Source organism: Trematomus bernacchii, unplaced genomic scaffold, assembly GCF_902827165.1.
Source record: "Trematomus bernacchii unplaced genomic scaffold, fTreBer1.1, whole genome shotgun sequence".
In the NCBI taxonomy this organism is placed as follows: Eukaryota; Metazoa; Chordata; class Actinopteri; order Perciformes; family Nototheniidae; genus Trematomus; species Trematomus bernacchii.
Genome location: NW_022987739.1, coordinates 25365572 through 25377277, shown reverse-complemented (window position 1 = coordinate 25377277; position 11706 = coordinate 25365572). Strand labels below are relative to the sequence as shown.

The window sequence follows — 11706 nt, the reverse complement described above, 5'->3', positions numbered from 1 at the left end:
TCCCAGGTAGGCGGGACTTTCAGGGGTGCGTCCCCATTGGCTACTCAGATTTTGAGTGACAGCCCACTACACCACAGATCATACAGTGCAACTCATGCAGCAAACTCCGGAGTCAACTCGGCCATGTTAGTGTTGGTGCCTCCTGGGGAGTTTTCATGAAAATATCGGACTTATCTTATGGATTGCTGTGCATTATACTTGTGTTGTGTAGTTTATACTTTATTCCAACTTTAAATATTTTAATACCTGAACACACTGCTGCTGTAAAATAATTTCCCAATTTGGGATCGATAAAGTGTCTGTCTGTCTATTTATTTATTTTATAGATAAAAAAAACACATCTATGTATTTTCAAGCTAAAGGTGATACACAATATAAACTTGATACACAATATAAACTTATTTATTCAAAGACATGTTACATTTCAAAAGCATATATTGCTATATTTAGGACAAACAATTAAAGGTGGGGTAGGTAAGTTTGAGAAACCGGCTCGAGATACACTTTTTGTTATATTCCATGGAATGCTCTTAACATCCCGATAGCAATGAATATCTTAAGTGCTTTGACAAAATATCCATACAAAAATGTCATCAATCATTTTAGCCGGGCCGGCTAAAGTAACTGGATGGCCTACCTGCCTGTCAGCCTTCCATCTGTGCACAAACTTATCTCGTGCCCTCATTGGTCATGTGCACGTTCGTGTGTGTTGGAGGAGGGGCTCTGTAAGGAAGTGGCAGATTTTTTCCGGTTGTGTATTTTCAAATTCTAGCGCACTCGAGCTGGTTTCTCCAAAATTACCTACCCCACCTTTAAAGACTGCTTTAATTTAACAAAATCTACAATATAAAAGTTGCAGATTTGCCTTATTAAACAGTAAACACAATTAGGAACATGCTCACATCAGGCTATGTTGGTCTGAAGAGCTGAAGCGTTTATTCATACACAATGGATACAAACTGTGTTGTCTCATTCTATATCCTGTGAGAAAATGATTTTATTTTTTTTTTATTTTTTTATTTAACCTTTATTTAACCAGATAAAAGCATTGAGATAAAATCTCATGTTCAATGCTGACCTGGCCAAGAAGGCAGCAACGTTACACATAACACATAACACAAACATATAAAATACAGAGAACATAACTAAGAAAACAAAAGACGAAAAAGCAGTCACCACATTGTGCACATTAGGACAGTAAGAAAAGTACACTACTTGTTACTGCAAGAGCAGCTGGTGGTGAGGACTTCAGACAACTTCAATTTAAAACATGCTATAGAGACAAGTGCCCTCAGTTTTAGGCTTGATTGAAGGTCATTCCAAGACCAAGGACCATAATAAAAAAGACTCCTTTTTCCAGCCTCAGTCCGCACAGCAGGTACCTGGAACCGTATCCAGGCACTGGATCTGAGGTGGTAAGAGTCGCAAACTGGGGCAAATCTGACACATATGTAGAGTGGAAGCTTACCTAAAATGGCTTTATACATTAATAAAAACCAGTGCTGCATCCTACGCATAGTAAGTGAGGACCATCCAGTTAGGCTATACAGTGTGCAATGATGAGTCCTATAGGGTGCATTTGATATATAACGCAGTGCAGCATGGTAAAGTGGGTGAAGTTTGGCCAAAACAGTGGGACAGGCAAATCTATAAATGGTATCACCGTAGTCCAGCTGGGACAGGAATAAGCCAGAGACCAACCTTTTACGGGATGAAATTGAAAAACAACATTTAAGTCTGAAAAGGAAGCCAAGAGTGAATTTCAATTTCTTTGTTAAAACTTCAATATGGTGTTTAAAGTTCAGATTACTGTCCAACCAAAAGCCCAGATATTTGTAGGTATCAACAAACTCAACAGAAACGCCATCAAGGGTGTCAATGGAGAGGCAAGAGGATGCTGACTTGGGAGCAAAAAGCATTGCTTTGGTTTTCTTACTGTTAAATAGCAGTTTGGAATCAAGAAGCGCATGCTGCAGCGTGATAAAATCAGATTTTAAATTGGAAACGGCCATATCCAGAGAAGGAGCACATGAGTATACAATAGTGTCATCAGCATACATATGATGGGTAGAACATTGCATCTGATTACAAATATTGTTTACATATAATAAAAAGAGCAAGGGCCCCAAAATAGAGCCCTGTGGAACTCCCTTCTCCAAGGTGACAGGGTCAGAGACAGTACTACCCAACCTGACGCATTGAGTACGGTTGGTTAGATAACTCTGAAACCAGCAAATGGCATTGTGACCGAAACGAGACACCAACATAACATTAGACATAATGTGGTGATCTCCAGTGTCAAATGCTTTGGCTGGGTCAATAAACAATGCAACACAAACTGATTTCATATCCAAAGCAGCCTTAATATCGTCTAAGACTTTCAGACTGGCAGTCACAGTACTGTGCTTTGATCTGAATCCAGATTGCATAGGGTTGAGGATGTTGTGTGAATTTAAAAAAAGTTTTAGCTGAGTAGAGACTAGGGACTCAAGAATCGTTGATAACACAGAAATATTTGAGATAGGACGATAGTTATTCAACTATCATCAGGGATGCTGGGATCACCAGCTTTCAAGAGGGGCGAGACCAGAGCTTGGTTCCACACCACTGGTGTACACCATCGTGTAGGAAAGCCTGCTCAGAGAAGTGTTTGAAGCAGCGCCTGAGCACAATAAGGCCCTTGGCTTTGGGCAACTTAGTGCTCCTAACGCAAGCGATATCATTAGGAAAAACACCAACAGACACATACTTATGAGCTGCATTTGTTAGAATGACATCTATAAGGGTATCGTTATTTGGGTTCCTGCTTAAACTGTGAAGATTTATCACTTAGCCAGTCCCAATTTAAATCACCCAATAAAATGATTTCAGAAGAAAACTTAGACAACAATTCAGTAAGGCTAGTAGTTGCATCCATGAAGGCCGATGGAGGCCTATAACAGCCAATAACAGTGAGAGGAGCATTTGCTATAGTTATTTGGACTGCTAGCAACTCAAATTGCCTTGAAATTGAAATTGAGTGAAGGACAGAGCACTGTAGTTTCTCAGCAGTGTATATTGCAACACCACCAGCTCTGCCCTTACGATCCGCTCTGAATACATTATATCCATCAATGTGAATAACACTGTCAGTGACAGACGGTTTTAACCAGGTTTCAGAAACAACAACAATATCAGGCTTAGCAACTAAATACCAGGTCTTGAAAACATCTAATTTGGGCACTAGGCTTCTAGCTTTAACATGCAGAAAACCCAATCCTTGCCTACAGCTAAACTCATTCGGAGTTGGCAAATGATGCAAGGAAGCAGAGAAACACTCAGGACCCGGGTTAATGTTAACGTTACCAGAGAGTAATAGCAGTAACAATATTAACAGTCTGGAAGATGATTTTTTCACATGGGCTCTGGACGCGTCACTCCTCAGGGGGGGCGGGGCAGCTCCGATCCTTCGATATTAGCGAGTCCAGAGTCAAAAGAGCAAACGGGAGAGTGCATTTTGTGCCATGAAACGTCAGCTTTTGGTAAAAACTATCCGATGGAGTCAGCGCTCCAGAGGTTCCACCATCCGAATGTCCGAAGTGAACAGAGGCATCGCTGGGAGGCAATCCGTCAGTTTTGCCGACATACGGGCTGACAATTAATCCCAGGAAAAAAGCGAACACAAGGGTAGCTTTAGGCAACATTGTGCTGCAACACACCCAATTCAGGATCCGAAGCTCAGGTCCGAGCAGCTCAGGTCGATCAGCAGCTCAGGTCGACCAGCCCCCGACAGCACGGCAGGACAGACAGCAATCCAGAGTCCGAAAGAGTGACAGCTCAGGCAGAGAGCAAACAATCAAGTCACAGCGAAGCACCGGCACAAAACGACTCAAAACAGCCCAAAAACTTTTAAAAGCTTTTAAAACGTTTTTAAAATCGCAGCAGACCAATTTAAAAACGGGTCTAAAAAGCTAAATAAAAATTATAAAATGTCACTCAAAAACTGAGTAGCCAATCGGGACGCACCCCTGAAAGTCCCGCCTACTTGGGACGTTTGTGTCTGAATCACAAACAAAAAATGAGGGAGCGCAAACGAGAGAGCTGCAGCGAGAGCAAAAGTCTGATCATTGAGAAAGAAGCAAAGAGAACTGCAAACAAAAAATACATGTTATAGCAAAGAAAAAAGACTTATAGTTTACATGATTACACAAATGATTTGTTTGCAACTTATAGTTTTATTTTTGGAATACAATTTATTTAGCTTGACTCAGTTTTTTTTTCTCTTAAACTCTTAGTTTTGCTTGATTCTGAGAAAGTGTCTTTTATCTTTATGAAACAAAACTAACCCCATACCAACAGCATACAAACGAATTAGGACACAACCTACATTTTTATATTATAGTTAATACCAACCTTGTGCCTCGCCCTCTTCGGGGGGTGCTACATTTAAACATAAACTGTATCCTTTACTTTCTTCATCTTTATATGTAGATTAATCTCCGCTCCTTTTCTCCGTCACGTTGTTTCCATAGTAACAACAACTTCCTGTCAACAGCGTAAACTCGCCTTCAAAATAAAAGCATCTAAATAACAGTTAACCAAATTACATTTAAGACATATACAACTGCAACGAAAGTAACAAAAACAATGTAATATCCTTTTCAGTTTCACAGAACACAAATTGGGTTATTTACAATCGTTATGTAACTCTTTTATTGCACTTGGTAACAGCAACAATAGGTTGTAGCATTCAAACCTGCTCATGGATTTAGTGGTCCTCACTTTTTTAATGTCTCTCCAACGAGTTACGCAGGTGCTTCCAGTCTACATATCCATCCCTCGTGAATGCACCTTCAGCTCCTGGGCTGGGGAAATGTCTGCACATTTTGCAGAAAAGCGCGTCCCTACTTGCGCTGTATTCCACCCAGGGAAAATCTTCAAACCACCTCAACCACTTTTTACCGGAAATGAGTTCCGTTCAGAGGATAAAACACATACAACATTAATTCAACTCGATATTTGTTCACTTGAATTTCACTTTGAATGCTTGGATATTCTCAATGGGTGAATACAAAAATGTTTAATAATACAAATTAAAAAAATAAATAAAAATTACACCGAAGTTTTCTCAGGGCGGGCCAATGTGTAAACTGGGTGGGCCTGGGCCCGCCCTGGCCCTATGGTGGCTATGCCACTGGTGTGAATCCTTTTTGCGGATCATGAAATACAAGTGTGAATCCTTCTGTGTGCATTTGTGTATTATGAGACTGTTCTGATCCCATACTGTTGTTCTCCTGTTCGTTTTTCCATTGCTGTGGTTTGAGACACGAAACCTTGGGACACTTTCGAGTTCAGACAATGGGACACATTCAAGTTCAGATAATGAGACGGACATACCCAACTTATGGTTAAAATGTGCCCTTTTACATTTGTTAGATCACATTAACGAATTAAAGTGCTACTTGTGACTAGCTGATGCTCAATCTCATCCTCTTCTTCAAAGTCACTGTCAGACTCAGAATTCTCAGAAATGTGATCCTCACATTCTGAAACCTCTTCCTCTTCCTCTACATCATCATCAAATGGTTCTCTCACTTACAAAATCATTTGCAAGGCCCTCTGAGCAGAGAGTCTTTTGGCCATCTTAATCAGTTGTGATAAGGACCCAAACTGGCGAAGCTTTATTTATTGTGTCTCACCCCAAATTTGCAACTGGGATAGAGTGGGAAAAAAATAAAGATTGACATAATGCGGGAATGTGAGAGCAGACAGGTGTCGGTGCCTGAATTGATCAACCATGTTGCAACCTTGTGCGGGAATGGCAGGGGCAGAAACACAAAAGTTTCACACACACACACACACACACACACACACACACACACACACACACACACACACACACACACACCTTGCTGAGCAGGAAGTATCTCCGGCTGAGCTGGAGGTCTCGGAGGATCCCAGCACTTTTTTTAATTGGGTTGTTTAGGCCATTAACTATTAGTGAAATTATATTAATGTTCATAGTTTAAATTATGTTGTTTTCTGTGTTGTAACAACTCTCCTTTACACATAGTTCTCCAATCACTTCTCAAAAATTCACCTTTTAGAGCTTCTAAACCTGTGTACATGATTTCTATCACCTTTCTTGTATTTTCCAACAGTGTATCCATACTTAACCCTGCACGGGTAAACTGAAAATAATGATAACACATGTGACAACAGAAAAAGAGAAAAAATAGTGTGACTTCCATTTGTGTTACCAAGCACCTAAGGTAGCTGTCCAACGTTTTCCATGTATGGAACTGAGCATGGATCCTAGGGTCTGCTAAGACCCAGAGCTGCAAGGTCTTAAAAACAGCCCTATCAAATATTTTCATCTAGATAGTTTGAAATATGATGTCTGATGTCTGGGAAAATGGCAACAGCGTAAAGGATGAAACAAAACAAAACACCATCAATACGTCACACCTCTTAAGTGCTAAAGGTAGTCCTAGCAACTGTACCAGATAATTATCTATACATCTATCTCAAAGATATAAGGAAATGTTTGATTTTTTCTCACGCTGAGTCAAGACAAATTCAAAAAAGCTTTATTGACATGCCCACATTTAAAACACACTATTGCCAAAGCACATTGACAATACAGATTTAAGACTGAAACAAGTGTGATAATCAAGTCCATTGTGTTAAATAGAGACATATCATCTTACAAAGCCATAAAGATTAATAATATTCTAAATGTATTGATCCTGTATAGATCTGTTTTACTGGTTAATAAAAAGAGAATAGCATGACATTGTTGTGAAAGCAGGGATCTTAATTTTAAATGCTGATAAACACAAATGTTTTTCCTATGAAGTACACTGTCTGCCGCTGATCATAAATATAAAAAGTGCACATAATTTCAAAGATAACTTTCAGGGAGGAGTTGTTCACTTTGAGAAAAAAAGGTGAAGTGGTAAAGCTGCTTTTTATCTGATAACAGCAGTGTGTTGAAGTGGAATACACCCACATTATATTCATACGGTTTTTATCTTTGTATGCATGCTCAAAGAAAGTTGCCATTTCCTGATCTAGCTATATCTAATTTGCCCATTTACTAAAGTTCTGTAATTAACTTCAAATAAAAGGCAGTTTACTTTTTAAATGAAACATGAGAAAATCCTGCAGTTAAAGTCCCATATTATTATTGTGATAAACATACATACATTTTTGTATTAATTTACAGCACTAGTTCTTACAGTATGTACAAAGTGGCTGGTACCTGAATGTTAAATACCTGCAATAGATTTGTACTCACATGGCCACAAGAGGTCATTGTTAGGAAACATACTGTATAACACACAGGCTATTTCACACATTTGAACAAGTTAGACCAATGCTGAGACTACAGTATTGTTGATGTGTCTGAATTATTCATTAATGTTTGACAGTTTTTATTTGTATCATATTCTGCTCAATAAGGCACCTTCAATATTATAGCTTTCAGGAACTGTGGGCTGATCAGCAGATGTTTTTAATAAGCTGTTTTTTTGTTGATATGTAAAAGGATGAATACAAATACTAATTTAATTGAGGCAAACAAAAGTTGGCCAAAACAAATTAAATGACTATTTATTTATAATTGATTTTAATCCAAAAAAAAACCCACTAAAAACATGTTATTTATCAATTCGAGCAAAATAATTCTTATTCATGAAATCAGACATTGTGTATAGTTTTAAATAACTCGATTTAAACTCAATTGTAAAAGCATGATTGCAGGTTTAGTATCCAAACAGACACCAATGTCAAGCTTCTTTCTCACAGATCCAATGCTGATCGTTCGTACAGGGCCTGTCGTTCCAGCTTTGGGAGTGAACAATACTCCGTATTTCTACACAGTCCTCTCCGTCAAAATTATCAGGCTGTGCTGTGCTCCAAAACCTAACAGGTATTACAGGAAAAGAAGATTAACTAAAAGATTGGACATCAAATACAAATAACTATAAGTAATACAGCCATGTTCTTTTCTTAACATTCAAATTAATCTTCTGGTGAAAGGGGCAGACACCCTACGTTTAAATGCATCCTGTGTGTTGTGTTAACTCCCATTACAGAAACATGTGAAACATTTAGAAAGGTCACAACATAAACCAGCGTCTGTATTTAAAACCAAAGTAAAGCCTTACGTCAGATTCAGATTCAGTGGAGATCCATCCACCCATTTCCAGGTCCCCTCCTCTTCTGTGTCATTCAAACCAATCCAAGTTGGTTCCTTGATCTTGCTAGCGATGAATTTCTGTTCACATATTAAAAATGCAGTTTACTGGGATGGACATCAACATTCAGATAACTTTTCCCTTTTTACTAGCTCAGAAATATGTAATTAACACCATTGTTGTGACGTAATCATTATAGCTGATAGACACATTTGCTAGTATATGTACAATAAAAATATGATTGATTGATAAAAGCAGGAGTTATACAATCACAAGTGTTAGAGCAGCACACATTACCTGTTCTTCCTTACTGTCTACGATCACCAGATCTGCTCCTCCGGCTGTGCAGTTGTCTCTGCTTTGTTCCCAAGAACGTTTCTCAGTAGAGAGGAAGAGATAACAGGAACAACTGAACATCTTCCATCCTTCAGGACACGTTTTCTCTGTAAAAGTTTTAAGATCTTGTTGATAACTGCTGGAATATGGAACTCTTGAGTGCATTATATGTCACTTTTGTAATAATAATGAAAACAAATATTTATTAAGCATTTTTAGAGGGATCAAATGAGATCACACATTTCATTGCAGAACAACTATTCTCTTTTTTGGGATTGAAATAACTGTTTCGATGTGATCTAGTCAGGCACCACAGCACTGAGACTGATCTTGTTAAAGTCTTCAATGACATCCACTTAAACACAGACATTGGTTTGAAACCTTGTTATCCTTTATTATTATTATTATTATTATTATTATTATTATTATTATTATTATTATTATTATTATTATTATTATTATTATTATTATTATTATTATTATTATGCTGCAAATATCTGGAACAAACTACCAGTAAGTTTTTCTTCCTATTGCTTATATTAAAAGTAATTTAGACAAGGAAACTGGCCATAAGCATAGTTTACAGAGAAATATAAATATGGTAGGTGAAGAAAAATAAAACAAACTATAAAAGAAATCACTCACAACTAAGTCATTAAAAACTAATTCTTGATTATCATTAATGAAAAATGTCATTGTGTAACTATTTTATGAAAGGATCAATAGTCAGCCTTAGACTATCAATATCAAGGTATTTTGTAAAATATATTATAATAATTGATATCTTACCTACGCATACCGAGCCCTATGCAAACCCCCACATGAAGCACTGACCCTTACCCATCAAACACTGAAGCCTGTACTCCAGCCGGTTGATCCGCTGATCTCTGTCCTGGAGATGCTCAGTCAGGTTGTCTCTCTCTTCAGTCACTGAGGTGAGGTCTGCTTTGACAGCGGAGAGATCTGCAGCTGCACCACCTACTGAGTTATGGTCTGGAAAGAAAATAGATGTTTCTTATTACCTGATGCAATCATACTGACACAAACCAAAATTAATGTTTTCCTAATTTGGCCCTAGGAGAAAAGTAGAAAAACGATAGATGTTTTGGTCGAATGTGCATCTTTCAGAGCAGAATATTGCTCCTTAAAATCACACGTTCAAAATTACATTTTTAAACGTATTAAAAGAAAGACTCACAGTGGACAGCGAGGCCGATGAGTCCAGCCAGCAGGAAAACACCCAGCAGCCCCAGACCGAGAACAGACGCTCTGAGAAGTCTCCTGGGACCTGAACACAGAGAAGACCAGGGAGTAATACAGTAAATCCAAAATCCACAGTGCACTCTAACAGACACTCTTACCTTCTTGTATTGTTGATGATCTTGAGCTTAGGGGTTTGACATCGTCAATATTGGCATAGACTTCCTCCATTGCTCATGGGAATGCCAACTCTTTCCTGAAGGTCAGCTCTGCAGCAAGTATCCTGAAGTATGTGACTGGGGAAAGTGTGGTTGCTGGTTTGAATTTCTAAATGCTTTATATTTTTGAGGAAGTCGCACATAATTTGAGAAAGTCACACATCATTTTATATATAAAAAAAATTAGAATATCAGGAAATACTAATTATTTTGATATGACCATATTAAAAACATATACTATTGCCAAAGCACATTGACAATACAGATGTAAGACTGAAACAAGTGTGATAATCATGTCCATTGTGCTAAATAGAGACATATAATCTTACAAAGCCATAAAGATTAATAATATTCAAAATATTCCTGTAAAGATCTATTTTACTGGTTAATAAAAGAGAATAGCATGTCATCATTGTGAAAGCAGCTACAAATATTTTTTGCCGTGAAAAGCTGGCTCTCTTGATGGCCCAAGGCACAAGACGAACTGGTACATATTTAAAGAATATTATTCTGTTAATGTAATGTTAGTTTCTGAAAGTTGAGACAATTTAACTCACCTTTTGTTGAACTACTGTATAAGTCTTTCAGTCTCCCTCTCAGCTATCCACTCTCAGGTGAAAGCCGTACTGCCGATGCCAGCTGATGCGCCACAACACCACTTCAAGCCCGGTGACTAGGTAAATGGTAAATGGACTGTACTTATATAGCGCTTTAGTGGTAGCGATCAAAGACTTCAAGAGGAAACACTGGAAGCAGCAAAGGTTCCAGGGACTAGCGTGCCAAGCTACCAACACACGCATCAGAGAGAACTAGCGTGCCAAGCTACCAACACACGCATCAGAGGGTTGTGTTGTTCAGAGGGTTGTGTCGCATGTGTTTCGTTTCATATACATGTAAATTAAATCCAAATACAGAAAAAAGTTTTACATAAGTATTTTGGAACAACCCGCTTTCTGTGCATGGATCGCTGTGCATTCGTGTGTGGGTTTGGTGACCCGATTCGTACTTGTAATTTGTTCTATCTATAGCCAATCAGATGTCTCCTCCATTACATTACATTACATATTACATGTTAGACGCTTTTATCCAAAGCGACTTACATACTCAATACTGTGGACAATCCCCACAATTTGGGGTGAAGTGTCTTGCCCAGGAACACAACGACATGCTGACTGCAGTGGGGTTTGAATCTTGTGCTCCCCTGATCCGAACACCAACGCACTAGTCCACTGCGCCACAGCCTCCCCATTCTAATCACATGAGCGCGCCCCCACGAGGGTATGATTTATTGCGTTCATGACGTAGCACCTCATATACGCATTTTGCGCTGTCCAGAGCTGACAGGTCCATGGAGCCTGCCTGCAGGCGCTAATCTCAGGACTGAAGGACCGTATTATAGTCGTCTTTATTTTTATGTTATTATTATTCAAAGATAAATAAGGAAGTGTGTGTTATATGAGATGGCAGAGAGGATTCAGCTCAGATTATTAAATCAAAGAGGCTTAATGTTTTCTATTATATTATTTCACTATAGCTATGTGGACAGTGTCAAGGTCCAATGTTGACAACATTAATCAATAGCAGGTGTAACTAAAATACAAGATGTCTTTATTTATATATATTATTAATAATAATAATAATAATAATAATATAAAAGATTGTATTTGCGTGCATTTCCTGTTCAGAAAGTGGCGCTGTACTGAGAGTGGCGATTTTATTTTGTAATTATATAATTATATAATAGCCTACTTGTAATAGTGGTGCGTTCACGA

At 38.3% G+C, this 11706-nt stretch overlaps 1 protein-coding gene across 5 annotated transcripts in view; it reads right to left on the bottom strand.

The window, feature by feature from the left end:
* Positions 1 to 7001: 7001 nt before the first annotated feature.
* LOC117495864 (CD209 antigen-like protein E) overlaps positions 7002 to 11706 on the bottom strand; it is a 39881-nt gene continuing 35176 nt past the window's right edge. The window contains exons 1-7 of one of the 5 annotated variants that reach the window (XM_034147443.1): positions 10492 to 10710; positions 9878 to 10012; positions 9715 to 9804; positions 9357 to 9509; positions 8478 to 8623; positions 8151 to 8260; positions 7002 to 7905 (exon numbers count right to left, since the gene is read on the bottom strand). In XM_034147443.1, the coding sequence (XP_034003334.1) occupies positions 7770 to 7905; positions 8151 to 8260; positions 8478 to 8623; positions 9357 to 9509; positions 9715 to 9804; positions 9878 to 9947 (705 nt within the window). In that variant the 5' untranslated portion in view covers positions 9948 to 10012; positions 10492 to 10710 and the 3' untranslated portion in view covers positions 7002 to 7769. Of the gene's footprint in view, positions 7906 to 8150; positions 8261 to 8477; positions 8624 to 9356; positions 9510 to 9714; positions 9805 to 9877; positions 10051 to 10491; positions 10711 to 11706 lie in introns of those variants that run through there. The other 4 variants (XM_034147444.1, XM_034147445.1, XM_034147442.1 and 1 more) reach the window with 4 other exon arrangements.